The following is a 27,744-nucleotide window of genomic DNA, read 5'->3' as shown; positions in this document are numbered from 1 at the left end:
CCTGCTCCTCCCAACATACTGAACACATTGCAGCCCTTCTGCTACTTCAACCACATTCCATTGCATCCTAACCTTTGCAACCCACCACACTCAACCCCCAAACAAACCTCAACATGTCTGTCCAGGATAGAGCCCAAGCCCAGCTGTCGCAGCTCGACAAGGAGGTAAGCGCTCTCGCTTCCGCACATGGCACAATTGCCAAAATACGACCTGTCTAGGTGTTTTTGATGAGAAGTCATGATAACAACAGTTTTCATACGAAGCCACATATACTGACCATGTTGCGTTCCAGCTGTCCAAATACCCCGCACTCAACAACTTTGAGAAGCAAACATCGGTCCCCAAGGTCTACATGATCCTCGGTCTTGCCGGTCTTTACTTCTTCCTGATCTTTTTCAACATTGCCGGAGAATTCCTCGTCAACATTGCCGGATTTATCATTCCTGGTTACTACTCGCTGGAGGCCCTGTTCAGCGCGAGCAAGGTCGATGACACTCAGTGGCTGACCGTACGTATACCCAATCTGCTTATCTCTGGCAAGCAACCTGGCCATATTATGACTACTTCAATTTTTATGATAGGGCTAACACGATATCACAGTACTGGGTGACTTTCGCGTTCTTGACTGTCTTCGAGAGCGCCGTCAACGCTGTCTACTGGTTCCGTAAGTACGCCCAGATGAACTTGCATGATCTTTGACTGATCTTGGCAGCCTTTTACTACACCTTCAAGTTTGTCCTTATCCTCTGGATGGCCCTTCCCCAGACTTCGTAAGTATTTCTTCCTCCATGCGCAATGATACAAGCTTACACCCCACAGTGGTGCCCAGATCGTCTTCCGCTCTTTCCTCCAGCCCGTCTTCTCTCGCTACTTCTCCACGTCAGGCTCCACAGCCGCTGACCTTCGCGCCAAGGCCGACTCAGCTGGCAAGACTCATGCCTCGTAGAGCAGTCGCGAGCATAACCCCTCTTTGACGGCCGCACGACTAGATCATAATAATCGGGACGATGTTCGGGATACGCCCTCTGCTGTGCAGGAGACGGAAAGACCGAGCTTCTCAAGGCGTGCGGCTGTTGCGGCTTGGAAACGCTGCATGGACGAAGGCTTACGAGTTACGGATAATGTTCATGGCAGTGTTGGTGTGCGAAAGAATAGACAGGTATCCTTACGTTTCGTGATTACTTGCTCATAAGGAATCGAATTGGGTAATATGTTGCAGTCGTTGGCGGTGGAGTTCTGCGACTTGCTTACGAGCAATATCATGTATCCGAGTCTGGCTTGTCCTCTGGCAAGCATCAATCATATATTTATCCCCCATGTTCCATTAAAAAAAAGTTACCAATACGTTATGTGGCCTGAAGCTGGTGACAGGTATCTTGTCTAGATCAGTACCAAAATGCGTTTGTAGCATTATGCAACAATGCGAATGGAATCTGGACCATGCTTACTAGTCATACTGACTGATGTTTCAGGAATTATTCCTTTTCTCACTTTGATCTCGAGCGCCGCTGCTTCGCCAAAGGTGATGATCGATGTAGATTGAACGATGATAAACTCCTACGCAATTTTTTTTCCTCAAAGCATCCAGCTTTTGCAGCTGGTTTGTGAATACCAACCTCAGCTCTATTCACGCAGCGAAGCATAGTAATATTTCATGCTCCAGTGCCTTAGAGCCAGACAATCGACAAAGTAAAGCAATTTGTTCCTCATTGTCTAAGTGTCTCATGTGCCTATGATCATATCTATAACCGTCCAATATCCTAGCCTGTACCAAAACAAAAGATTTGATGAACAAGCAGATACGGGTTAAGATATGCATGGTATGAACTGCCTCGGCACCAATCCGATCCCGCTAGTTCTGCTCATGTCATGATTATCATTCACTTCATCAAATCGCCTACCTACCTAACCCGAGGCTCAGTTAACCATTCCCGAGTCTTAACACTACCAGCATCTTCCGGAATGAACCAGCGGTCACCGTCTGACAAAACTCTTACTTTAGCGAGGTGAACATCGTTGAGCAAGTATGAGTAGCACAGCTTCTACTACGGAGCAGCCAACATCATTCTACCGCCTAATGTCTTCTAAGGGACTCACTTCGTAGGCATGAATCGCATGCTCCAGAGAAGCCTGGGATAGGGGTTGTCTCGCGGACGGTTTTCTGATACCAGAGTCCTTTACAAGCGATAAAGCAAATGTATAATCTTCAGAACCAGGCGTGTAAGGAATAGGAGGCGCACTCGGGATGAAAGGAGGTAGTCGCATGTTTGTTCCACCGAAATACTGGCTGAGTATCGAGACCCAGAAAAAGCACTCTGGGGAAATCCTAACAGGCCCCAGATTCAACCTGTGATAGATAATATAACTGGGGAAACAGAGAGGAAAGCGCTATGGAGACAACAACCTATATCACCCCAAGTCTTTTTTAAATAGGGGATCGCTTGCAGGCTTGGAAGAAGCACTTTACGCATCCCTCCGTCACCTTTTCCTTGTTCCCTTTCTCTTCTCTGGAAGTAAAACATCTAGATAGGAGGTGAATACGCATATTCAGCGAGCCCCTGCAAACACATTCAGGCGTCATCTGCAATAATAGCATATGAGCACAATGCTACGACGAGTCTTCTGCGAAATTAGAGTTCAGATGCTACTCATCTGGAGACCACGACACGCAGTTCCAGAGCAGAAGGGCAGTGACGTAGGGGGGTGGATATCACAGTGACGGGTTCAGGGATCTTTGCATCCCGCATCTGGGCTGCATCAGCCCCACATCAGAGCAGCCCATTGCCGGTTAGCTTTACATGGGCCGTCACGGCCTAAGAACGACAGGTCGTGTTCTGTATCTTGTCAGCCCTTCTCTCGTCCTATCTGAACATCTCAGCATCTTGGTGTGCTGACGAAAGGGTCGTTGTATTGTTACAAACTTGCTTTCTATAAATTGTATTACCCTCAGGAGCTTATCGATGTGCCATTAGGTGCATTACATTATCAATGCATTATGGAGCAGTGTATAGAATATGACGCGAATAATTAATGTGAGAGGCGGTTTATACAACCAGTATGCGTCGACGAAACCGTCATGAGAAACTGTAGGGAATGTGACTTGCCAGTACCAGATCTTCCTTCTTTCAATGGCACTACTAGGTATGAGTCCAACTATTCTCAGTCATGATAGCCACGCTGACTTGGGATGCTTCACGGAGATTCCTTTCCTTGCGTTTTGTGTCACGAGGAGTGAGGCGAAGTACATAGCCTTTTCTGTGTGTCAGTGCAGAACAAGGCCAGTGAAAGATTATGAAAAGCCGTCAAATCATGCATATTGTAAGATTCGAGCAATCCAGAATATGCAAAACCATCGTTTGATTCGCCTGCTCCACCATTCGCAACCCAATCAATGCCGCAAAACCGGCGATTCTGACGCCGCAGAGAATTACCACAAACGATACACAGAAAACATGCCATTCTCGCCAATCTCTTAGACGGTACCGGCGATACTCAGGTCCCGAATCTCTTGCAGCACCTCTTCCACCCGCGCATCCAGCTCGCCCTGCGCATACTGATCTCTTGTGTTCGCATCCAGATACTGCTGTACTTGCGCCATTCTTGAGTACGCTTCCGCACAGAACCTCAGCTGAATCTTGACTAGCGCCTCGAAACTCGGGTCTAGGTAGGGTACTCGTAAATCGATAAGTTGAGGAAGTTCGGTGGTGAGGGTGTCGTTGAGTTGGTCGTATGCAGCCTTTGCCAACTGCTCGTCCTTCTCGGCCCGTGGTAGCTTAGTAACATCCTTGTCGGGCTTGTCGGTGAGCTTCCGGACTTGTGCGCGCATGCGGTCGTAGTCCATCTGCTTGTGCTCGCGCTTTGTGATACAGGCGTTGATGTCAGGAAAGTAGGAGCAGAATCGCTGGATGGGATCTAGGACGGTTGTTCGGTACGGGCCGTCAAGGGCCTTGATTGTCTCGGCGTCCAAGTCAGTGACGGCTTGCTTATATGAACGTGATACGCCATCTTTTGTTCCAGCGTCGCCGTAGAAGGCGTCGATGGTCTCGGCGATGCGCATTTGTGAGGCAGTCATGGCGCGCAGAGAGTCGAGATAGCCCTTGGCTTCCTTTTGAAGCTTATTCGCGGCGGTTTCCATGGTGCGGTAGCGACTGGCATTACGTTAGTGGTGTTGCCTTTGGTAAGATGCATTCTTCCTATATGGGGAGCATGGATAGTGAGTGAGGGGGGCGTACCGCTGCTCAGTCTCGAAGTCGCGATCATTTGTGCGCTCAACTTGGCCCGTCTTCATAAGAACTTGCGTCGTCGCGCGATTGACGCCTTTCTTGAACCCTGCGTCGTGTAAGCCGGCGGCTTCCTGGATGATCGTCGAGGGGCTCCTTACCGGTCCATGACATGATTGCGGTGTAGTCCCTCTATTTCCGGGGGGTAATATGTTGAGGAGAACGTGGAGTGATTAGGATCGTGAGTGGTAGTCGTGGTGTTGTGGGGAGAGCCGCGGGAATCAATGGAGACGGAGTTCCTGGTTGGGCGCAGTCGAGTGGTCGTTGGCGGGCGGCAGTGCCACAATGACGACGCTACAGGACCCCGGCCGCGCTTTCTGGTGGCTGAGCAACAACGATTCCGATTTTGATGCAACTGACCGACTTCAATGTTTTCACTTCGACCGCTGCAGCGTGCAGCGCCTTCACCTGTCCGCATCTGTTCAAGTTGCCTGCGGAGGTACTCCATTGCTTCAACAGTACGACAAAATGCTAGTGAGAGACAGAAGAAGGTGATATTCTCGGGAATCCAGCCTACCGGAGTACCACATTTAGGAAACTATCTCGGCGCACTGCGACAATGGGTCAAGCTTCAAGATGAAGCAAGCCCAGATACTACGCTTCTCTTCTCAATAGTTGATCTGCACGCAATTACCATAAAACAGGATCCGAGCGAGTTGGCAAGATGGAGGAAAGAGATGCTGGCTAGTCTGCTGGCAGTAGGTCTGGATCCAAGGAGATGCATAATCTTTGCGCAAAGCAGTGTCAAGCAGCATGCGGAATTGATGTGGATTCTGAGCTGTGGCGCAAGCATGGGCTACTTGGGACGGATGACCCAATGGAAGGTATGCGATCGCAAAAAGTAGGTTTAGCAAGGCACGATGTTAATCTTGTCTTTAGAGCAAACTCTCACTCCCATCCAATGCCTCCCCTCTCGACCCCTCGAATAACAAAGACGCCCTCAAGCTTGGTCTCTTCTCTTACCCCGTCCTTCAGCCGCCGACATCCTCCTCTACAACACAACCCACGTCCCCGTAGGCGAAGACCAAGCACAACATCTTGAGTTCACGCGAGAACTAGCCGCCGGCTTCAACCACGTTTACTCCAAATCACAGCCTCTGTTGACAGTTCCACAAACACTTCTGAGCCCCGCGAAACGAGTCATGAGCCTGACTGAACCAACAAAAAAGATGAGCAAGAGCGACCCGAAACCGAAGAGCCGCATCATGATAACAGACTCAAAAGACGAAATACACCACAAGTTGAAGACTGCGCTGACTGACTCGATCGAAGGGGTCAGCTATAGTCCTGAGAGCAGACCGGGTGTATCAAACCTAGTGGACCTCATGTATCATTTTGATGAGTCGCTTGCTGTGTCACCGGAAGATCTAGCAAATGACCTCAAAGATTTGAGTATGCGGGCGTTGAAAGTGAAGGTCGCGGATACCATTGATACAGGCATTAGCGATATAAGGCAACGGTATGAGGAGTTGATGAACGGAGATCAGAAAGAACTAGTCCAGTATGCGGAAGAAGGCACACAAAGAGCAGAGAAGATTGCCGAAAGCACTATGCAGAGGGTAAGAAGCGCCATGGGCATGGCATGGTGAACCATGCAAGGTTTAGGACGATGAGCCTAAAGTCGGACCAGACATCCTATCGTCTCGTTACGATATCTTCTAAGAAGACCAAACCCGCACCATTTTTCCCACACACACACACACACACACAAAACATCAGGTTGACCTGCTTGTCGTTGCACAACAAACTTCACAGATTCATGCGTCTTCGAGCTATCGTTAGTAAAAATGCCTACGGCATAATGTCCTTCTCAGCTCTCGACACCCGCCTGAATTCCCACTGTCCTCTACAAACATGACTTTCTTCGGGCTACACACCCGTTCCAAATATATCCCCAGGCGGCTCATCACAGGACGAGGTCAACAAGACTACCACCCGAAGTATATGTGCATCACGTAAACCTTGTCACGAATCTCAATGTGTATTTCATGCATTCCATAGTCTACGTCCACTCAAATGCAGCCACTGCGCCGCAAACCGCAAGCCCAAAGTAGCCATGCCTCGTATGATAAAAAATTGACCCGATAACTCCTTTCCTATGCAATGCAAATGCCATTGTAATCGTGACCGAAATGTAGGCGCAAAAGCCCGTTGAAAGCGTAACGCCATCAGTCCCATACCAGAACCGAACGCCGCGCTTATAATGAAGATGTGGAAGAAATCCGAGGAATCGAAAGATGGGGAAGGGGGTGAGAGGGACAAGCGGATGTACTAATGCGCGCATGTCCACCATATCGTGGAACAGGGTTGAGGGTAAATGGGGCAAGGATGTTCGGGTCAAACGACGACAATGATAAAGGGAGGGGCGTGGACGTCGATGATGATGATGATGCTCCTGATGAAGGCACCATAGTGCCAGGGTCGGAACTCGATGTCTCAGATGGAGGTGTCCCGCCCCTTAACGACCCTTTCATGCGGGCCAGAGACGTGCGCATGATGAGGGGTTTGGAGTTGCAATCCATGGGCAACATCTAGCGCTTCATGGGGGTGTCTGCATCTTCCTCTTCAGCATCGTCATCATCGGCCTCGAAATCGGAGTCCATTTCTTGATCCTCGTCCAGGTCGCTCTCGCTGCCGCCAAAGTCCAAGCTCTCGGCATCGCTGTCTTCCCAGCTCATGTCAAACTGACCCTCATCCTTCTCTTGCTTCCATGCTGTTTCGTGGGTTGGCATGATAAAGTCCTCTGGAATATCCGCCTTTGACAACTCGAGATCCTTCTTCACCATCTCCTTGTACTCTGCAGGCTTATTGCGCAGCATTACTCCCGCGTCGACATTGGCAGGCGAGGAAACCTCAGCATCGTCTAGCAGGGAGAGAATAGATATCAGGACCGTCTCTACACGTTGTACGGGCGACCAGCGCTCGGCGGCAGTCTCGCCGGACATCTCGTCATCGCCAGGCGGGTGGAGGATGGAAATGCAGAGACGGCCGTCAGGGTAAATGTTCGGGTGATAAAGCGGGCGGATGAACTTGAAGTCTGGTAAATGGTTAGCTCATTCCCTGCGCTTCGCGACTCTTTCCATGCTTGGAACGTAGTATTGGCAGTGGCGTACCTGGCGGACTATGCGGGTAGTTGCGAGGGAAAGTCATCTTGGCCTTGAAATAACCACCATAGTACATGGACTCTTCGTTCATAACGATTAGGGCGACACTCCACTCGAAAACGTTCTCGTTGATGAGCTGTGACGTGGTTAGCTTGGTGCTCCTGCATCGCCACTCTGACTGTGACTCTTGGCGCAACGTCACTGGGACTTACTTCGATGTTGGTCCACTTCTCCTTGCTCAGCTGCTTGAACTCATTCATGAGTATCCGCTGCGCCATTTCCGCCATGTTGCCTTCTCTCGTTCTTAGATCTTTACTGAAGCGTAGCGTTCGTGGTGTTGCAGAAACAGTACAGTATTGGCGCAGGTAGTCGGTCGAGTAGATTTGCACGTATAACAGAGAGGGTGTGGGGTAGAGGGAGCGCCTTGGTGAAATGTGTGAGGAGTGAGAGAGAGGCGGGAGGGTGAGAGTTTGTACTTAAGGGAGTCGGTCGGCTGAGGCGCTGCATGATCGAATGCTCTCGCCGAAGCAAGGATCACTTAGTCCGCCCCTCGGAAAGAGCCTAAGTCACCGCTTCCGAACTTGCGGACAACGAGTGGAACCTTGGCCGTGGTACTCGTTGTCTGCAGCGACTCGCCGTCACCTCGTTCCTTTGTTCGTCGGCAGAGTTGCTGTTGGAGCACTGTGGTAGGCCCGCGTTCTGTCTTTGGCAAGCTCGCCTTTGTTCCTTCCGACCTCGGAACGAATAGGAACGGTACGGAATGACACCGTCGATGTGTTCCAAGGTTGTCATGCTCGCGTGATAGCGAAGAGTTGCGGCTTATCTATCAATGAAGGTATCATCACCCGTGGACGTCCCTTTAGAGTGTCATGTGAGCGTGTCAATAAAGTAACTCAACACACGCTACTAAAATCGCAGTGTTTTCTGAATTACCATTGTAGACACCTTCAGAAGCCGAAACAGCACTATGCAGTGTTCTTTGCTTTATCTGTTCGCAGAAGCCAATCGCTTCGGCCAACACCTGCATGGCTCATCGTGCAGGTGCGCCATTGTCGTCATTTTAGGCTTGCTTGTTTCTTACACGACTTTAGTATCGCACTCTCAGATACTTCACATCACCCTGCACGTAATGAGAATTGTGGCTGATAATAGACAGCCGGCCATTGAACGGTCTTGCGTTTGAGAACAATACTTTTCTATTCTAGAGTGTACGTCTAAAGCCGATATGATCGTGTATGACATGACCCAGAATTACGACAACCCCCAGTACACCACGCTGGCGTTAATACGTTTACTGAACGAAAAACCAATAATACTAAACATACGAAAGATAACAATGCAAACATCGTCACAGTGACGGAACGAGGAATTACCAATCAAATGTATCGCATCTTCTTTGCAACTCCCAAGCAGACCGAAACAAAGAGACAGATAACACCGATAATGCCGAAGAACCACGCAAGGCTGCCATCCTGGCCCGGAACCTTCACGTTCATACCGAAGAGACCGCAGATCAAGTTGAGCGGAACAAGGATTGTAGCAATGACTGTAACCTTCTGAAGCGTAGCGTTGCTGTCATTTCCTTGAATGACTTGGTCAACCGAGATTTGCGCGAGGTAGTTGGAGTGCGCGCGGCTGAGCATCTTCTCGAAATGAGCCAAGTTGGACATCATAGTGACAACGTGATCCTGTATATCGCTGAGATACATGCCCACGTCACCCCGAGGAGCAACGCTGTACGACTCGTTGCAACGTTTGGCAAAGCCCTTGATGACATCTGCCTTGCCGCCCAAGAGACGCAGGAGCTGCATGACACGCTTGCGGCAGTCCCCAATCGATCGAAGAATGGCGCGAGAGTCTTCGATACGTGCAGTGAAGACTTGATCCTCAATCGCATCGGCTTCATCTTCGATGCCTCGAATGACCGGTGCAAAGCTATCGACAATGTCATCGATGAGGGCGTAGCAGATCCAGTCGGCGTTCAGGTTGATGTAGTCGCGAAGACGGCTGATACGCTTGCGCACGTTGAGCGTGTGCGGGCTCTCACAGAAGGTGAAGGTCAGAATACCCTCCTTGAAGACAACTGCGTAGAAGTTGACGGGTTCCAAATATTCCTCCGACTCCTTGTCGGCTTGGAAGAAGGAGCGGAACGAGACAAAGTAGTATTGATGGAATAGCTCTACTTTCTCACGCGGCTCTTGAATGCAGATATCCTCGCGAGTAAGAGGATGCACTCCGAAAGCCTTGGATATGGCGAAAACTTCCTCTTCTGTGGGATTGACCATATCGAGCCACCAGACGCCGCCGTCTGATGGTGTGTCAAACAGATCGCGGAAGCGTTCGCCGGGCATAAGCAGTCCGCCTAGTTCGGCAGCATGGATTGTGTCGTCCAACTCGGACGAGAAGAACGTCCAGCGGTTGGTCTTCACTTCCGGGGTCTGCTTCTCCGCAAAAATATGCGACAGACCTTCCTCAGCAAGCTTCTCTTGAACTGCAGGGTCTGCGTTCTTCAGACTCAAAACGTCACTTTCGGTCTTGGGTGTTCCTGACTGGCTTGACTTGGGACGAAGGTCGAGAAGACCTTGGGCTTTGCGGAAAGGTTAGAAGCTACGCTCGCCTTGTGGCGCAGAGGCTGGCCAATAGGTGTCTTTTCGTGAGCCTCTGCCACAAACTCCTCCAACTCTTCGTAGTCGAACCTGGTGGTCTTGCCTGTGTCCTCGGATACAGGGAAGCATACATCCTCCTGTGCTGAGCTGTGCGCTGACGCGACTTCGATGTCGTGTGGCTGATCAGGTCGCTCGTCGCTGATAGTTGGTCGGCGTGCGGTGCCGCGAGAAAGCGTCCTGTTCAATCCGAGCTCAAGCTCGGAGCCTGCGTGGCTCTGAAGAGTGTTGGCACGGTCGCGGCGCCGAGGGCCGGCGAACGCGTCGACAGAGTTGGGAGGAGAGACGGATCGCGAAGTGGTCGACGAAGCCCTGCTCCTAGTCAGGCGCTCGATTGCCGGGTCGCGCGGGCGTCGGAATGTCTCTCGACGAGCTTGGGGGCTGTGTGCTAGAGAGCCGCGGCGGATGTAGGCATCGGGAGCCAAGTGCTGGTCATCGTCCACTACAGCGCTTTCGAAATCACGTCGAGTAATGTCTGCCTCGAGGGCTTCGTTGACTTGGAGTAGGATGTTGGGTCGGTCTTGACCCTGGACGCTTGCGAAAGTTGGCCGGCGCGACCTAGGAGGCGAAGATGCATCGGCTCGTGGAAGGGATACAGGCTGGTGGCGGTGGTCGTCGAGGTCAGACACCGGGGTGCTGAACCTCGTCTGGTGGTCGGATCTCGGAGTGTCAGTCATATTGGCGACTCAGGCGGCGATGAGTAGGACTCGAATCAGATGTCGTTTGCTTTGGTTAAGCCAGATTGTTGGTGTATTCAGCGACTTCTTGCAGCGCAAGAACCACAGAAGCGGGCGAGTCGCTTGTGAGCGCCCACCTCTAAGGCGCGCTCAACTTGACGATGGCTTCGCGTAGGGTCGTCCCCTACACTAAGCCGATGGAAGACAGAGTTCGGTAGCCAGACTTCCACACCCTCGCTGGGAATGGGAAGGATTGTAAAGACGGTGATGCAGTAGCGAATGTGTTGTGTATGCCGTTAGGGCCAATTATGGTGGCTTGTGGTCGCCTCCGTATACCCAGGCTTTTGTGCCGAGCAAGGGGCGGATGAAGGAAAGCTTGTCGAGGTAGAGTCCCGCCAACTTGGTGGTTTGTATGTATATCGACGCCGTAGCGTCAGAAGGTGCGGTGTAAGGGGATGGTTGCAAAAACAAAGACCCCTTGAGTGATCAGTCACAGTGGTGGATGGCGGTCCACGGGGATAAGTGCCGGATAGATGGAGGGTGCGCGATCGCGACTGCTGGAAGTTTGTATCGTGAGGCTGTTGGGAATCGATGGGAGGTGCGGTGGGTGGGAGTCCAGGCGGACGGTGGGAATGTTGTTTGAGGGACGGTGCGGGACTCAAATACGGGCAGTTGAGCGATGGGTCAAGGAAAAAGCTTGTGCAAACGGAGCCTACTGGCCCAAGCTGATTGGGCAGAAGCGCAACCAGACGTGCATGTGACGCGTCCAGAACGCAGCCGCTGTGGGGAGTTCGCGACTGAAACTGTTACCGTCAATTCCGCGGCCTAGTTGACCTTGGTTCTTGCACCTTGACTAGGAACCAGGTACTGCATGTCGTTGCTGCGTCAATCTTGGGCGTGAATCAAGAGGCGTTCTTAGTGAGGGTTAGTGCGGCTGCGGACCCTTGCATTTCCATGGTTGCCTGTGTGGCTTGTGAACATGCCACCTCTCCAAGACAGTTAGGCCGTCGGACTCTGAGTAGACAGTTCCAAGTGATACCCGGTACCTGAACTAACTACACTTGCTCCGGGTCGCAATACCACAGACACATCCCGAACATCCAGCACACCCCATCAGCATGGCAGACCAGCTACTTGAGCAAGCGCGCGACGCGTTCGAGGGCCAGATTGTATGCGACAGCAACGCTGCTACTTCAGTATACGCATTCGCTAACATGAACAGGACTTTGAAGGTCAGAGGCTTGCAGAGATGATGAGCACTGTCCTGCTCGGAGCAGCTGGTGTATGGAACCCCCCCTCTTCCTAGTTGCATCAAGAAATTGACCGGCATAGATCATCGCATTCATCGTTGGCTTCCTGCAGCAAGACATCCGACTAGCACTCTACATCGGCCTCGCCGGCTCCGCCCTCACATTCCTCGTTGTCGTGCCCCCGTGGCCTTTCTACAACAAGAACCCTGAAGACTGGCTCCCACCGCACAACTCAACGTCGCAGTACAACATCGACGTGGACGGGCAAAAAGTCGGATAGTCGCTCGAGGCAAGAGAGGGACAAGCTGCATGGTCAGAACAACTTCATGATCGTAATGGAATCTGATTCGACGATGATGACCGCCTATGTCGCTACTTCATGCTCTCATAGCCCTTTTGTGAAGGCCCTACTAACGCCAGACGTCCGAATGAAACCAAGACCCATGTTTGTTCCTGTTGAAATCCATCTCTCCCCAGCTTTCGCAAGCGTTTAGCGACCGTACTTCTGGAACTCCCAGTCTCGGTTGTCTAGCGGGCAGACTTGTCGGGTCTTGAGCCATCGTGAAATGCAGTGGAAGTGGAAGGCGTGCTGTTGTACGTTAGTACTTGCCAGTGAAGTGTTGTCAGGGAACCTACGTTGCAAATACCCCAGGCGACTGTGCATTCCTCGCTCGTGGCGGAGGCTTGGTTGGCCTGGCATTCAATGCAAAGGTCCATGATGTGGTTGCGGCAAATGGCGCAGTTGTCGACGACGATATCCCATGCCCAGAGAGCGACCGCATTCCACTGAGTAATGTTAGTTTCAATCTCCCTATGTTGCCTTCTGTCGTGTGATGCCTACCTTCTTCACCTCGAACCGTTTCTTCTCGCCTTCTCCGCCAGCACTGGCCTTGCCGGTCTTGGTCTTGGCCGGGGGCGCATCTGCCATGTCGACGTCCGCCATTATTGTGTTATGTATCGGAGTGGTGGGGGATGCGGGGAGTTGGTCGGAGTTGAAGCTCTTGAGGTGGAAAGAGGGCGGTTATGAGCGGTGTGAGAGTTGTGGCGTTTGGAGAGGAACCTATTACAGCTCCCAGTATTATATGGGGTGGCGAAGTGTGGTTGAGGTGCTCCCAGTGTGTTTGTGAGGTGAAGGCGCAATGTGCAGGCGTCAGGCTCCAGCTGCGAGCTCCAAAATGCCAAGCCCTGGCCCTGTCTACCAACCTTGGGACGGCGTGACAGATGAAAGGGAGTAAGAATTGTCTCGCTAAACGTTCAAATCCCTTTCAGACGAACAAACGTCGAGATTCAACCAGCTCTTACGATTCAAAGACCGGCGTCCAACAGACTCCCGCTTCCATCATACCCGACGTGCCAACCACTCAGCCCTACGCCGCCGCAATCGTCAGTGCGCCTTGCCGAGATCAGCCTTGTTTGGTCACAGCCACCTCCGCGCCGTTCACCGTCGATGCGACCGAGTCTGCTCACAACACCCTCACCCTTCGCCCTACTTCACCCGACGGCGCGTGCCTATCTATACCCCGCGAATCTGGACATGACCACTTCAACATCTAACCCTTACCCAATCCCACCTTATCAGACACAGACAAAGACACAGACCGCGTCATCGCCCACCTTCCAACCCACTTGCATATCACGAACCAAGAGCGTCCGCCTGCGCCCTTCCAGATAATCCGGACTCATCCCATCGCAATACAACACCACAAACAGCGCCTCACATGTCGACGGCACAGACTACTGCTTCTCCACTCGCTCCTCGGGGCAAGCCGCAGAGCCCAGCTCAGGCACCGCACACCAATCAAGGCCGGCAGTCGCAACGGAAACCGAGAGGGAACCGCGCACACAATGGCTACAACCAAAACCAGTACAATGGAGCAGGAGCGTCCCCGAGCAAGATGCCTGCTGAACTCGCCCACGCGGAAGGCACGGTTTACTCAGGTGAGGACGCGCATATGCCACCAGGACCGCGCAACATGAGGAGGCCCAACAACCGGTCTCATCCCTCCATCGACCGCGTCTTCTCTCCTCCTGAATCAGAGCCCGTTCCCATTAATCCGTCGGCTACTCCGGCCAAGATCCAGGCCGCTTATGCGGGGCCTACTTTCCATGCCTCTCCTGCGCCTTCTGCTCTGCCTATACCCAAGTTTCTTTCTCGTTCTGTGCCGGCGAAAACACGTGCTGGTCCACCAACACCTCCGCCCGAAGATAGTTCTGATTCTGCCTCTCCGAGTCCTTCTGCTTCTCCTTCTCGTGCCCCGGTGGCCGCCCCCCCTCGTAATGAACAATCCCCGCTGGATCTGCTTTTCAAGGCCGATGCAGCAGAGAGAGCCAAAGGCAACCATGGACGCCCATTAGCGCACGGGCCATTCAACCCAGTGGATGCAGCCAGACCGCAGCACTTCAAGCATGATTCTTACCATTCCATGAACGGCGTCTTTCCCATAGAGCTTGATGGTGAAAGCAAGCACGCGCACATGTCTCCTCCTCCCGTAGCATCACCAGCTTCGCACCGCTCCGTCACAGACCCCAATAAAGTCACGCAGCTAAAGGACGTGCAGCAGCAGGGCCACGGCAATGATGTGATGCAGGACCTTTTCAATCGACTTTCAATGTCGCAGAAGAAGCCTTCTGCAACGCCTCCTCGACCGGATGCTCAAGGACCCCAAGGATTTTCAGGCCAAACACCGTCACCCTTCCATGACGGTCGGCCTCCTGCTCAAACTGCGTCGGGGCCCACCACACCGCAGACACAGCCTCTGAACCAAGACTCTGACTTCTTCTATGGCAACCGAAACCTTTCTCCACTCTTCAAAGCAGCAAAGGGAGATTCAGCAAAGAAACGCAACTCCGGTCTCCGCACTGAGATCTCAGCCGAGTCTCCTATGGTTGGACAGGGCGATTTCCAGAGTTTTCCTTCTGGTCCTCCCGCTCAGATGATGGATCCCAACGCCTTCTCTCGAAACCAGCCAGGAAACAGCAATGGAGGCCACCCGAATGCGCCTCGTTCATCAGCACCTTTTGTGCAACACTACCAGCAGAGCCCAAACAACCGCAGGAGGACGCCTGGTCGACAGCCACACCAGCCTCGTCCTGATTCTCACCAAGCAAGAGGCAACATGACCGGACCTGGCAAAACAGCCGCCAACGGTCCTCCAGCCTCTGCTGCGAAGCCTCCCACAAGTATGATGTCTTTTGTCCCTTCCTCCGTCGCTGCCAAACAACGTAAGACATCAGCACCCGCCGCTACCGCGGGTGTTTCACCAATGAAAACCTCCACCCCTTCCGATACGTTGTCTTTGGAGCAAGATCTCAAGCGTTTGCTCAATCTCAATCCGGCTGGCGAGTCCAGCGTCAGGTAGTCGGTCGTCATCACGAAGCCTCTCATATCTAGACATCTATTCCGTCCGACACCTTCCTTTATTTATATCGATTCTCTATTTGTTCCATGTTCATGGTTCATGATTGTATTTTCATTTTATTTGGAATTTCTGGCGTTAGGAATGACTGGTCGTCATTTTGTTTTGTGGACGTAGTGAGCATTGATGGGCATGTCGTCTCAGGTTCCTTGGTCTAGCGCAAGCGTTTCTTTCGCTACTGTTCATGAATGGGTGCATGGACACGGGATCCAAGAGTTGGACATTAGGCGTTCTCTGGCACCATGTTTTCATGTTCCGGTGCTTAGGCACTTTTTGGGGGTTGTCTCGACTGGCTATAAGAAGTGAGCTTCCTACGATATTATTCTGCTATCCACGATCTGGATCCAGGCACGACTCAACTCGACTATCACTACACAACCACAAACTATAAGTAAAAATCAAGAAAAAAAAATATAAGGGCATGATGCTCGGCTCTGGTGCTTCCCTTGGGAGGCTCAGAGTTTTCATGTCCAAACATGGTTCTCGTTCGGCACAAGTTCGTGATGGTAGGATCATTCTATATACAGTTTCCTTCTCTTTGATTTTTGATATCATCGTCACTTTGTTAGCGAGATTCCATGCCAAAGTGCTGGGTGGCAGAGGCAAGAGTAGGAAATGATGGAGCTGATCTTTCAACGAGTGAAAGTAGTATGGACTTTCCGATGCCTACCGGTCATATCTCAATTTCTTGTAAAACTTCCGCGTTTAGGTTTCTAGATTCGACTTGTTGCGGTAGCAGCTCGAGTGAACTCTCACTTTCATCATCCGATATCACGAGCGCTACAGGCCAGTCCCAGCTTGGCACTGAACGCGATGTACCTCACCGTGAAACCTTCGAAAGGGTGCAGTTCACTTCACCATCGTCATCGCGCGCTTCTCCGTACACGATCGCTTGCGCCACCGCCCGCTCGATCCAAGTATTTAACACGCACAATTACGCGGCTTTTGCATTTCTCAGCTAACACTCCGTACTAATCCAAAACCAACTTGTCGCGATTGTGAGTCGTCGCAACCGATCAGGATGAAGGGTCTTCGGAGCAAAGGTAAGCTCTCGCTATATCGCAGCGCGGTGTATGACCGATTGCGACTCCTGCTCCCGCACACCGACTGCAAACGATCAGTGCTGACTGACATGCAGCCTCGCATTTCTTTCGAGATAGCCCAAGTCGCGATGAGAAGGCTGCTGCTGCTGCCGGGAGCTCGGATATCGACTTTGACGCCGGGATTCAAGACGTTGGTATGAAGAAGAAACGTAAGTATTCATTTACCGATAGGTGCAAGCACGGGATTAACATCTGTAGCATCGCGATTCTTTGGGCGCAGGAATGACAAGCCACTGTCCACTTCAACATCCAACACTTCCTCGTCTACGCTACTCGCCCCGGTCGCCAATCGTGTGACTCCGGCATATCAGGGCGATAGCTTCGAGAATCTGCCCGACTATGAGGATGAGGATGAGGAATACTCACCTGCGCTTCCACCAGTTTCGCGCAACCTCTCCGCCATGTCAGAGCACAAACACACCGGTGGTGGTTTTGAGTTGCTCAAATCCAAGTCTCGCCCCGGCTTTGCGCTGTTGAAAGACAAAGGCATGTTACTCACCATTATTTCCCGTATCGACTCTATGTTGACTCGTGTTTTAGGCTCGCGCCTCTTTGGTGTCAGCACAAATAGAAGCCCTACGCAGTCACCGCCGCCTCCGCCAGTCCCACAGATCCCAGCCAATGTACCACTGGCCAGAACATGCCGTTGTGTACTTACACCGTCAGCCACAGCTCGCGGATCACGCATCTCTCTCGCTAAAGCTCAAAGCCGCAGTATCTCCATCTCGCGCCCCCAGCTCATGGCGCAGCTGAGCAGTCCTCCCATCCTAGAAAACCCCATCACGGTACCTTTCGAGAAACGCCCGGGTCCACCTCCTACTCGTCCTCCTCGCCCCGACAGTCTCGATGAGGAGACGCTAGCTTTCATGCGCGAGAGCGGTACCCGTATGGTCCTCCCACCCAGCAACCGTGGCAGCGCAAGCACAGCGACGGCCTCAACACCTCGCAGTCAGACTAGCTCTATCGAAGCACGTCTCGGGTTTCCGTCCGGTTGTGGTACTACTCCACGAAGCTGCTCCATCGAATCTCCCCTTGCAGCGCGCTTCACGCTAGATCCCAATCAGCGTCTTCCCATCCGCGACAGTAGTGGTAGTGTGAGGTACAGTCGCTTCAGCCAGTACGTTCGTTACCATGAGAACGGTACACGTGCGGTCGATGGTGTTGATGCACAGGATCGGGAAATTGGACCCATTGAGCAGTATGATGCTAGTAAGGAAGGTGACTGGGTGCTTGAGGAGCGGATTAGTCAGGGTCGCGATGGGAAGGGGGGTGGTATGCTGTTTCGCGATCGATGGGGTGGCTTCCACTTCGTTGCCGATATCTGAGTTCCAAGTGGCTGTTAGAAATGCCATGAGGGAGGGTTGGTAACGGTATGAGTATGTCGTTGTTTCGATATGGAAAGCACGCCGTACTTCCTTGCGCCATACGAAGAACGAGCTTTGCGTTTTGCAAGGAGATGCCGAGGAGACTAGGTAGTGAGTGTTTATGGGCCCATGAAGGGCATCTTTCAAAAGAATGGCTCTGTCTGGTGTTCTGCACAAAGATGATTTACTAAGCAGATGATGGAATTTGCGGCAGTTATTCTCATCCCACTAACTCGTCAATGGGCTTTCCAACCGAATCTGTAACGCATGGATCGCCTCTAAACGTACTCTTTTATGGAGGAGACATTGAATTGTGAGCACGACGGGTCAGAACAAAACAGCGCGAAGGGGATTTATGGACCAGGATAAGACATTGGAGGGCCTTTCAAAGGCTATTATGAGAATTTAGTGAAGCCACAAACGAGAAAAACTATTCTACTTCTCCCTCTACTCATATAATAATGTCTACTAGAGCCCAAAGAAATTCATATTCAATTACCCGTCAAGTTCACATCGCGAACTAGAATGTCCTCGTCCTTCTGATATGGGATACCCGCCTTTTGCCTCGCCATATCGTTGATCCATCGACCATTGGGAGCGACATGCACACCTCTAGAGAGCTCATCCGCCAGATACAGCCAAGCCAGCGCATTACCCACTGTGCTGACCTCATCGCTAACATGCTTGCTCGCGTACTCCGACATGGTTGAGTGAAGTTCCGAATCGGTGAAGAGATCGTACAAGTGCTTCGCAACAGCGTCGTGGTCACCAGGGTTAACCAGGAAGCCAGACTTCCCATGTTGAACTTGCAGAGGGATACCACCAGCGAGAGTCGCGATGATAGGAGTGCCCTTGTGGAGCGCTTCGCTGACTTTGACTTCGAAGCCTTCGCGGGTAGAGAGCTGGAGGGCGACATGGGCACAGGACATGAGTGCGTTGAGCATTTGGTCTGATGGACCGATGCGCATGATAATAACATCGTTCTTGAACTCGTTGTAGTCTCCGTTGAGAGCCGTCTCAGTTTCCTTGAAGATCCTAGTCGCATCTGGATCGTCGACGGCTCCATGTCCAGCTATTACAAGCTGTGGGATGTCTGCGAGAGGAGTGTCTTTCATATAGTTCTTGCGTAAACAGGCGTAAGACGCGAGAACATCTGGGATACCCTTCGCTGGGTCGAAGCGAGCGATTTGAACAATGTACTTACGGTCCGGATGAGCGAGCTGACGCATGCCAGCTGCAAAGCACTGAACCTTGAGCTCATGGAGGTAGTATTGTTCGTCCCAAGGGTGCATGTGCTTGTTCAGGCCGTCTAGCCAATCCGTAGTCGCGGGCAAGTAACCCACTTTCTCAGGGGTGACAACCTTGGGCACGAATGCTCGAACAGGGTGGCTGACGAAGACGTCGCAGTCTTTGATGTGGTTCCAGATCCAGTTCCACACCTTGGAGGTAGTGGTTCCTTCTTGATCAGTCAGGTCGGCTCGAACCTGAATATGGCTGCGGAAGATGACCGGGCGACTGAAAGACAGAGTTAGCTAGAATTAACACACTGAGAACTTTAGACAGCAAACTAGGAAGACTAACCTAGGGTCTTTCTGCTTGGCGATCTTGACAAGACTCGGCATTTGAGGATCATCAACGATAATCACATTGGCGCCGCCCTTCTCGCGAGCCGAAAGCGGGCCACCGAACTCGACCCAGTGGCACTTCTCGGTCTCTTCAACGACCCAAGCATCAAGCTTGGCGATCTTGTCGTCGGTAAGACGCTCACCATTAGTTGCGACACCTTGAAGGATGTTGTGGTTGTCCTTGGTAATCCTGAAAATGTCGGTCTTTCCGAATGGAACGTACCATTTGCAGTCGATACCGAGGAGACTCAGATATCTCATCAGAGCATGTCTCATGAGAGCCACGCCTCCACCTTGTGCCGTGCTGTTAAAGAACGCGATCTTGGTCCTCCTTCGCTTTAACGAGTTGGCGTAGTGCATAGTTGCAGCTCCTGTAGTGTCCGTCCTGATGGTAGAATCGTAGCTTTCGCGCTCGGCTATGTGCACTCGGTTGTTAAGATCAACCAAGACCTGACGACGATGGCCCATCTGAACAGGCAACTCGCCCTTGACATTGAATTGCTTCACTGTCTTCCTGGCCATGCGCTCAGCTTCTTGGTCGAGAGGTATCATTGGCTCGTGCTTGTCTTTCGCATCGGCTGGGAAGATGAATGGTATGATGTCCAAGTCGGTCCACAGGCGCACGGCAAGATGCGGGCTTAGGCTAGCGAGTTGGGTAGTCAGAGTAGCACCCATGGGCTTGGACAGATTCTTCTCTCGGTAGTTGCTGAAAAACTCGATGACAGCCTTGGCTAGAGCTTCGGAGATGTCTGCCACGGACGTTGGTGTGGAGACGCCTGATCCGACGCGGGATGATTCATTCGATGAGTTGCCTTCACTTGCACTCCTGGCCAGCTCAAGACATTGGCTTTCGCAGTTAATGGTATATGTCCCATCGTGCAAAGCAATGCAATAGCGAAAGTCTCCATCATCCGATTGGGCGACAGCGAGGCCAGCGTAGAGAGGCTGCCAAATCCACATGTTAGCAGATAATCTTTAGGATGTAAAATTAGTGGTACGGACCTCGACAGCGGTCGCAAGAGTTCCCTTTTGTTCCTTGAGTTTGTGGAGCGCATCCGAGGACTTGAATGAGGTGATGCTAAGCTGACGTCGCTCGTAAGTCGACTGACGTCGGCACACATATGTGGATCGCTGCTCGCCAGTACTGTCATGCTGAAGCGACATGGTGAACACTAGTGTTGGAGGTTGTTCTGGAAGAATGAAGAGTCGAAAATTAGAAGTAACGATTAGTTAGTTGATAGCAATTGGCACATAATAGCAAGCTTCGATGATAGCAAAGAGTATTTTGTATTGTAACGAAGCTACAGGCGGATGCAGTGCTTTTATGGCGAGCCTGGAAACTTCACAGGGCAGTAGCCTGTGATTGTGACGGACATTGAAGCAGCCACGGTGATTACGAGCATGCTAAATGCAGCATGATTTCACAACGGGAAGCAGTGGCGATTGATAGCAACCAGTAGACAAAAGGCCAGTACGAGCTGTTGGATCGCGCATTGAAGAGAATACGTAGCGTCGGCTGTTGGAAGCGGTGACTGGAAAGACATAGATCACAAGGTGTGTTAGCCGTGGCGACCAGCAGGCAAAAGGACAGACACGGGACGATGGGGTGACGCAACGATAGCCCTAGCTGCGGGACGAGATCTGGTAAGGTGAGCATTCCGAGATGGCTTACGCGACGGCGCTAGGCACTTTCACGTGGCACTACGAATAGGAAAGCGCGACAGCTACACATTCGTCAGCTCGTCACAATACAACGACGAGGACGACCAAGTTGCAGAATCTGCTGCATTGTTCTCAATGCGGTGAAAGAGTGCGTCCTTTGGCATGAACGAATTTTCCGTGGCTGGCTTGGGCGAATCACACCTGATACCATCAGCAGCGCGGGGCGCTCGAGGGGCCGCGTGCCATAGGATTGCCTAGGTATGATGCAGCCGCCAACGCGTCGTGTAATCATCGTGATTACGTGTGAAACCAGCACTGCAGATGAGCCGGATATGGGGGACGGCGTTGCTCAATGTGAAGGGTGGTGACGCGAGTATAACAAGTCATGCAACATTGAAAGCAAAGACTAGTCCTGGATTTCAGCAGATTGCATACTCCCAGGAGCCACGAGACATTGGACCATACATGCAAAGTCGATCTTTCAAGGACATCTACAATCAGGCAAATAGGTAACTGGCTCGAACACATCATGATGGCTCGTACGGCGATACAGTAGCCTGCATGCGCTTGCAACACTTTCCCCGCGTAGCCAAATGGCCGAAGCCTAAGGTGCGCCTAGCTTTGTTGTTTCTGTTATCGCCGACAAGTAGGAACTCATCGTGGGGGTGGCAATTTGCTGTGGCACAACATCGTCTGGGTCAATATACAACTGGGGATGCTGATGTAAGGTAGGAAAACCGATTGCGGCCGAAACAGGACAAACACGTGTGATATGCAGCTTGGCCCAAAGGACTCTAGCGCGACGGGAACGGCAGCGTTAGTGCGAGCAAGGGTTCGTCATGATGGGGTGGAGCGGAACGCCCGACACGAATGGGAGGAGAGAGGTTGTCGAGAGCTTGGGACGAAAGGGTTCGAGTGGGGGAGGAAGCGTACCATGGGTGAAAACCCTAGCGGCGTAGTCGGCGAAGAAAGATGCCGTGGCTGAACAGCAGTTCGGCGTAAACTCCAGATGCTGATGTTTCCCGCCTGCCGGATTTGGAACGCTTCTTCCTCCGTGCAAGCCAAGCAAAAGCACCAACCACGGACCCACCCATCTTGCGCTCAAACCTCAGCGATCTCGCGGCCACCACACCAACTGCACTCGTCTGCATCCCTATCTGGCTTCATTCACCATCCATCCATCCGATACCCGTCGCGCCCACCAAAGGGCCGGCCCCGTCAACGTGTACCAGTTTAGATAGCTCGTCCCAGCTGTGCGACAGCAGCCTTGCGACCATCAGGCATCCACACGACCCCGTCGCATACCGCGCCCTGTTGTTCGCGTCTCAATAGCGCACCACGCGAAGCATATCGGAAGCTCAACTTCGTATTTCCCCCCACGAGCGCGCACCAACCGCCAGCATGAACCACTATCCTCCCCGTGTCATGGGAGGCCCCCAAGCTGAGCCAGCCCAACGCCTCAATCAGCTGCTCGACAGCATCAAGACCGAGTTCGAGGCGGAGTCGCAGCGTAGTGTTGATGCCGAAGGCCAAAGTGAGTCTTCCCCATGCTACTCAGCCGTGAATTGAGGCAGTCGCATTTCGAAACCGAAGGACCTCTGAAGCAAACTTTCTGCGCATGTCTTCGACTGCATGTTGTCGCGAATAGCTCAATATCTTCCCATGAACAGCTGCTGATTGCTTCTTCTAGTTACCCGCCACATTCAAGAGATTGAGTTGATCCGCGGCAAGGTCTACTCGCTCGAACAATCACACAACCAGATGAAAGCAAAGTAAGCTCGTCTCTACAAATCCCCAAGAAACCTTACTGCCATTCCTTGGCATGTTGGATTTTGAATACTGACTTGCATCGTAGATACGAGGAGCGCATCGCCCAGCTGGAGCGCGAACTCGAAGCTCGTGGCGGCCCCAGCCAGAACTCGCAGCATCACGGCCCATCGCAGCCTCAGCCGCCTCAAATTGGCCATGGACCTAGCAACTTGTTCGGCGGCATAATGGCAGGCAGTGCTGCGCAGGGCGGCCCTGGACTGGCGCCTCCTCCACAGGAGCCGCCCCAAGGCCACGGCATGCCACCACAACTGGGGGGACCCCAAGGTCCACCAGGACTGAACCCTGCTCCTGGACCACCACAGCACTTTGGTGGCTACCAGCAGGGCCCATCTGTAAATGGTGAGCTTAGATGACCTCCTATTCGTGACTATATCTTGGCTGACACACCGCAGGTTATGGTCAGCCTCCACAGCCCACTGCCTCCCCTGGTGCTAAGCGTCCAGGTCCTGCTCGCGGTCCTCCTAACGGTCCCCCCAACCCCGCGACACCTCAGCAGAACAACCCTGCTCCGTATCCCGGATCGCCCCAAGTCCCACGACCGACTCCTCCTCCCAACCATCATCAGCAGCAGCAGCAGCCGAGTGCTTTGATGGCGCCCAACCACATTCCCCTCAGCCAGAGCAACGTCTTAGCTGACCTAGACATCGAGCAGTTGCCAGAGAACTTGAAGAAGGAAGGTAGCGATTGGTTCGCTGTCTTCAACCCTCGCTCCAGGCGAGTTCTAGATGTCGACCTCATCCACAATTTGCCACATCAAAGTGTGGTTTGCTGTGTACGCTTTAGTTTGGACGGTAGGTGGGTTGCGACAGGTTGCAACCGTTCGGCCCAGATTTTCGATGTCGAGACTGGAAACCCCGTCGCGCATCTTCAGGACGGAAGCCTACCCGAGGATGGAGATCTGTACATAAGGAGCGTCTGCTTCAGTCCTAACGGGCAATATCTCGCGACTGGTGCGGAGGACAAGGTCATCAGGGTAAGTTTGATTTTGACGTACTAATCTGAATATAACTAACATTGAGCCAGGTCTGGGACATCGCTAGCCGCACCATCAAGCACCAATTCACTGGACACGAGCAGGATATTTACTCGCTCGACTTTGCCAGGAACGGCAAGATCATTGCATCTGGTAGTGGTGACAGAAGTGTCCGTCTTTGGGATCTTGAGTCCAACATGCAAGTCTCCAACTTCTCTATCGAAGACGGTGTCACTACCGTGGCAATCTCTCCGGACAACCTCTACGTTGCGGCCGGATCACTCGACAAGAGCGTCCGCGTTTGGGACATTCAGACTGGTCAGCTTGTCGTACGTCTTGAAGGCGAGCACGGCCACAAGGACAGTGTTTACAGTGTGGCTTTCGCACCTTCTGGAAATCGTCTTGTCAGTGGCAGTCTCGACAAGACGATCAAGATGTGGGAGCTGTCGACCAACAACCGCTTTGTTCCAGGCGGGCACCAGCCAAGTGGCAAGTGCATCCGCACCTTTGAAGGCCACAAGGACTTTGTGCTCAGTGTTGCGCTTACCCCGCACGGTGACTGGGTTCTGAGTGGTTCCAAGGACCGTGGTGTCCAGTTCTGGGATCCTCATACTGGTGTCGCGCAACTCATGTTGCAAGGACATAAGAACTCCGGTACGTTTGACATGTCTTCAAAAATTTGCGACAAGTTACTAACCAAGTGTCTCTAGTCATCTCTGTAGCCCCAAGCCCTACAGGAGGCGTGTTTGCTACCGGCAGTGGCGACATGCGCGCGCGTATCTGGAGGTTCGACAGATATCCGGGACCTTAGGCCAGTCATGTTTCTTGAGTCGGTCATCATGTCATGAAAGACGTCCTGGTCAAGGGAAAGGTTTGCTCGTTACTCCCATGAGGGCAGGCGAGTGGGTGGTGGGAAAAACTGGCAAAGGGAATTGAGGACAATTGTGTTGTTTTGTTATCTTCGTGTTGGTGAAATCAGGCCTCTGTTAGGTGTTTATTTTGATTCCCAATTTTTTTTAAACTATAGTGAATACCGTTGGTTTCTTGACTTGAATCTGCTGCTTGAACTCGGAGTGTTGTATTATGTGATCTAAAGTTTACCTTCGCATGCTTATCACCCATAACATACATGCCTGCTCTTCCACATGTTCAAAGCCCCCTCCCCCAAATCAATTGAAATACGATCCGGATCAATTTTCCATTCCGCATGTAATGGGATATACGAATCTAGAAGATAAAATAGCTGTGACCATGTTTCACCATGACTCATGTCATGCTACGCTATGCACCAGGCAAACAAAGTCGCTAGCCAATATTCCCAAAAATGACTCAAACGCCACGAATGCTTCTTTCCTATCCGTCTACTAGAAAAATCAAACATTACCCGGACCTGGGCCTTTCCCTTGGTCGAGCAGCAGATGTGGTTTGAGGAAACCATCATCAATCTGCTTGAAAGCGTTCGCGGGATCGTGACTGATCTCGTTGAACAGCTGCTTCACTGCACCTGTGGCAGTCGCGACTCTACTCGAGCCCTCTGCAGTGCCGACCGGTCTTATACCGGACGTCGGGTACGGTGATGGGTCTCCCAACAATGGTGACGGACCGCGGTTGGGCGAGCGGCGTGCGCTGGGTGGAAGATCAAGATCGATATCGTCCTCGTCAGCAGAGCCACTATCGGCGGGGCTGAGAAGATTTTGGTCTGCGCCATCTTTGGCACGTGGGTGGCTCGAATTGCGTCGCATAGCGCCGTTGGGTCGTGTCGGTGGGCTGCTGCGACTAGCTGATCCACTAGAGTACGTGGCGTCTGGTCCGTTGACATTATTGAGTGAGAAGCCATTTTGGTTCGGGCGTGGGGTGTTGCCATAGGCTTGGCCCTGTTTGCGTGTGTAAGTGCCGCCATTAACGACTTCGATATCGAACTCATCATCGCTGTCAATCTCTTCAACCACGCCAGTGCGAATGCCTAGAATCTCCAGCATGCGCGCAGTGGTTCCTCCGAAGATGATGACAGTCAGAACGACTACGACGAGAACTGTGGCTCGCAGAGTGTCGCCGTTGTTACCTGTGAGTCCTGCGGCAAGTGCAACACCTACAGCACCGCGCAGACCTGCCCAGTAGATCATAACCTGGTGGGGATAAGGAATCTCTTCTACAATCTCGTCACCGCGGCGGCGCTGGCGATATCTTGTGACGGAGTTGATGAGCCTTGAAAGCGGGAATACTGCACACCAGCGAGCGGCGCAAATGCCAAACACGGTGATCAAGATAAATAGTGGCTTGTAGTCGAGCTTGTCGTCGGTGAAGAGAGACAAGCCTAGGTAGATGAAGATGAAGTTCTCCGAGATTTGCGAGGTAACCTGGAAAACAAACTTGGTGGTTAATTGAGTTCGTCTTGACATGTTGTGATAAGCATAATGCTTCAAGCAGATACCACAAAACAGCAAAGACACGATGCCTGTAAGATGGTCAGCTGATGGCTGTGCTAGATAGGGCGAGACTGACCAGACATGTGGATGGCGTTGGACAGGAAGTAGGTCAAGTATGCGGTGAGGATGATGAGACAACTCTCAGTCTTGGGGAACCGTCTAACATAGGTGAACTTGAGCATCAGAGACACGCCAATGCCCACCATGACACCGATGAACAAACTTCCGAAGAAGACACCCATGAAGATACCCAAGGCTTCGAAGAGGCTCCCGATTCCGAGGTGTTCAGCGCCGTCCTTGTATTTCTGTGCCGTCTCAAAGACAACAATGGCGATGGCGTCGTTGAGAATAGACTCGCCGAAGATGAGAGTGTACAGCTTTGGTTCTACTTTGTAAGTATCAAAGATGGCAAGAATGGTCACTGGGTCCGTGGCCGAAAGCGTGGCGCCAACGGACATGGCCTCGACGAAGTTGATTTTGAAGCCATCGAGAGGTATTCTGGTCCACAGGAACAGGATGACACCCAGAACTACGGCGGAGATGAATGAGCCAGCAAAGGCGAAGGTGAGAATAGTTCCGATGTGTCGGAAAAATTCCCTTGATGCAGTTCATAGCCAGCCGAGAGGATAATGGGCGGCAGTAGCAAATTGAAAAACATCTGGTAGTCGAAACTGACGACATCTCGCACGGAACTGACTGCTGTCAAGCGCAGCAGCAGGCCAACGACCATTCCTGAAGGGCATTAGCGAGCATCATAGCGCGATGGCATTACGAGATGGACTAGGCGACATGGCAGGGTGGATATGTGCAGATTACCCCACAATTAGTCGGGTGATGGGCTTCAGGCTGCAAGTGATCGGATTTTGTGGCCTTGCCCATGCACACTACGCCGAGCTTGTCTCAACGGATGCCAAGCCTGCGGAAAGGCCCAAGCAGGCGTAGAGGGTGGTGTGGGAACTAACAACGTACCAGCAAAAATCGAGAGGACCGTCTCATGCACCGCCTGGATCTTGCGCGTGTGTAGTATGTAGCTTGTGAAGAGGGCTATGATAAGGAGCATAATCAGAATGGACAGGGCCCATGATGTGAATATCTCCTTCTGTCCTGCCTCTGGTTCGTCTGTTGGGGGCGCATTAGAGATGGGATCGCCGAGTGTGTGGTGGAGCGGGGGACTGACCGTCCGGGTCTGCGTCGGATGCATCGCGCTCTGCCGTCAACAGTCAGTACGTGTACCGGGTATTTCTCGAAGATTCGAGGGCGCATACTGAGTAGCTGGCCAACTGCCCACCACCCCATTATCGACGCCATGTTGGACTCAGGGCCGGGCTGTCATCAACAGCGCGAGTGTGTGCGGTGTGGCTCGAGGTTTGC

General features: G+C 52.3%; 12 protein-coding genes across 12 annotated transcripts; 6 read left to right on the top strand and 6 right to left on the bottom strand.

Annotated features, from left to right (window-relative positions):
• Positions 1 to 113: 113 nt before the first annotated feature.
• On the top strand, positions 114 to 946 carry ALTATR162_LOCUS10482 (uncharacterized protein; the record flags this gene model as incomplete). Its single annotated transcript, XM_043318118.1, has 5 exons — positions 114 to 164; positions 251 to 508; positions 601 to 664; positions 713 to 770; positions 820 to 946. 5 exons carry the CDS (start codon positions 114 to 116, stop codon positions 944 to 946), a joined length of 558 nt encoding a protein of 185 aa, XP_043174053.1.
• A 2,526-nt stretch (positions 947 to 3,472) lies between these two features.
• ALTATR162_LOCUS10481 (uncharacterized protein) lies at positions 3,473 to 4,394 on the bottom strand (the record flags this gene model as incomplete). Its single annotated transcript, XM_043318117.1, has 3 exons — positions 3,473 to 4,148; positions 4,233 to 4,329; positions 4,382 to 4,394. 3 exons carry the CDS (start codon positions 4,392 to 4,394, stop codon positions 3,473 to 3,475), a joined length of 786 nt encoding a protein of 261 aa, XP_043174052.1.
• Positions 4,395 to 4,648: 254 nt separating this feature from the next.
• Positions 4,649 to 5,869, top strand: ALTATR162_LOCUS10480 (uncharacterized protein; the record flags this gene model as incomplete). The annotated part of the gene is made up of 3 exons (XM_043318116.1): positions 4,649 to 5,104; positions 5,160 to 5,229; positions 5,298 to 5,869. The coding sequence occupies 3 exons, from the start codon at positions 4,649 to 4,651 to the stop codon at positions 5,867 to 5,869; spliced, it is 1,098 nt and encodes a 365-aa protein (XP_043174051.1).
• Positions 5,870 to 6,811: 942 nt separating this feature from the next.
• On the bottom strand, positions 6,812 to 7,671 carry ALTATR162_LOCUS10479 (uncharacterized protein; the record flags this gene model as incomplete). Its single annotated transcript, XM_043318115.1, has 3 exons — positions 6,812 to 7,317; positions 7,394 to 7,520; positions 7,597 to 7,671. 3 exons carry the CDS (start codon positions 7,669 to 7,671, stop codon positions 6,812 to 6,814), a joined length of 708 nt encoding a protein of 235 aa, XP_043174050.1.
• A 1,089-nt stretch (positions 7,672 to 8,760) lies between these two features.
• ALTATR162_LOCUS10478 (uncharacterized protein) lies at positions 8,761 to 10,724 on the bottom strand (the record flags this gene model as incomplete). The annotated part of the gene is made up of 2 exons (XM_043318114.1): positions 8,761 to 9,884; positions 9,935 to 10,724. 2 exons carry the CDS (start codon positions 10,722 to 10,724, stop codon positions 8,761 to 8,763), a joined length of 1,914 nt encoding a protein of 637 aa, XP_043174049.1.
• A 1,118-nt stretch (positions 10,725 to 11,842) lies between these two features.
• ALTATR162_LOCUS10477 (uncharacterized protein) lies at positions 11,843 to 12,254 on the top strand (the record flags this gene model as incomplete). The annotated part of the gene is made up of 3 exons (XM_043318113.1): positions 11,843 to 11,893; positions 11,947 to 12,006; positions 12,057 to 12,254. The coding sequence occupies 3 exons, from the start codon at positions 11,843 to 11,845 to the stop codon at positions 12,252 to 12,254; spliced, it is 309 nt and encodes a 102-aa protein (XP_043174048.1).
• Positions 12,255 to 12,464: 210 nt separating this feature from the next.
• On the bottom strand, positions 12,465 to 12,917 carry ALTATR162_LOCUS10476 (uncharacterized protein; the record flags this gene model as incomplete). The annotated part of the gene is made up of 3 exons (XM_043318112.1): positions 12,465 to 12,563; positions 12,611 to 12,760; positions 12,816 to 12,917. 3 exons carry the CDS (start codon positions 12,915 to 12,917, stop codon positions 12,465 to 12,467), a joined length of 351 nt encoding a protein of 116 aa, XP_043174047.1.
• Positions 12,918 to 13,692: 775 nt separating this feature from the next.
• ALTATR162_LOCUS10475 (uncharacterized protein) lies at positions 13,693 to 15,333 on the top strand (the record flags this gene model as incomplete). Its single annotated transcript, XM_043318111.1, has 1 exon — positions 13,693 to 15,333. One exon carries the CDS (start codon positions 13,693 to 13,695, stop codon positions 15,331 to 15,333), a length of 1,641 nt encoding a protein of 546 aa, XP_043174046.1.
• A 1,078-nt stretch (positions 15,334 to 16,411) lies between these two features.
• On the top strand, positions 16,412 to 17,818 carry ALTATR162_LOCUS10474 (uncharacterized protein; the record flags this gene model as incomplete). The annotated part of the gene is made up of 3 exons (XM_043318110.1): positions 16,412 to 16,433; positions 16,529 to 16,642; positions 16,692 to 17,818. 3 exons carry the CDS (start codon positions 16,412 to 16,414, stop codon positions 17,816 to 17,818), a joined length of 1,263 nt encoding a protein of 420 aa, XP_043174045.1.
• A 530-nt stretch (positions 17,819 to 18,348) lies between these two features.
• ALTATR162_LOCUS10473 (uncharacterized protein) lies at positions 18,349 to 20,646 on the bottom strand (the record flags this gene model as incomplete). Its single annotated transcript, XM_043318109.1, has 3 exons — positions 18,349 to 19,372; positions 19,439 to 20,427; positions 20,485 to 20,646. 3 exons carry the CDS (start codon positions 20,644 to 20,646, stop codon positions 18,349 to 18,351), a joined length of 2,175 nt encoding a protein of 724 aa, XP_043174044.1.
• A 1,899-nt stretch (positions 20,647 to 22,545) lies between these two features.
• Positions 22,546 to 24,758, top strand: ALTATR162_LOCUS10472 (uncharacterized protein; the record flags this gene model as incomplete). The annotated part of the gene is made up of 6 exons (XM_043318108.1): positions 22,546 to 22,678; positions 22,835 to 22,916; positions 23,000 to 23,313; positions 23,367 to 23,947; positions 23,998 to 24,601; positions 24,658 to 24,758. The coding sequence occupies 6 exons, from the start codon at positions 22,546 to 22,548 to the stop codon at positions 24,756 to 24,758; spliced, it is 1,815 nt and encodes a 604-aa protein (XP_043174043.1).
• Positions 24,759 to 25,320: 562 nt separating this feature from the next.
• On the bottom strand, positions 25,321 to 27,574 carry ALTATR162_LOCUS10471 (uncharacterized protein; the record flags this gene model as incomplete). The annotated part of the gene is made up of 4 exons (XM_043318107.1): positions 25,321 to 26,402; positions 26,450 to 26,970; positions 27,030 to 27,105; positions 27,343 to 27,574. 4 exons carry the CDS (start codon positions 27,572 to 27,574, stop codon positions 25,321 to 25,323), a joined length of 1,911 nt encoding a protein of 636 aa, XP_043174042.1.
• Between the last annotated feature and the right edge of the window lie 170 nt (positions 27,575 to 27,744).

This window comes from Alternaria atra, assembly GCF_907166805.1.
Source record: "Alternaria atra isolate CS162 genome assembly, contig: 34, whole genome shotgun sequence".
Lineage (NCBI taxonomy): Eukaryota > Fungi > Ascomycota > Dothideomycetes > Pleosporales > Pleosporaceae > Alternaria > Alternaria atra.
This window is presented reverse-complemented; position numbering and strand designations above follow the sequence as displayed.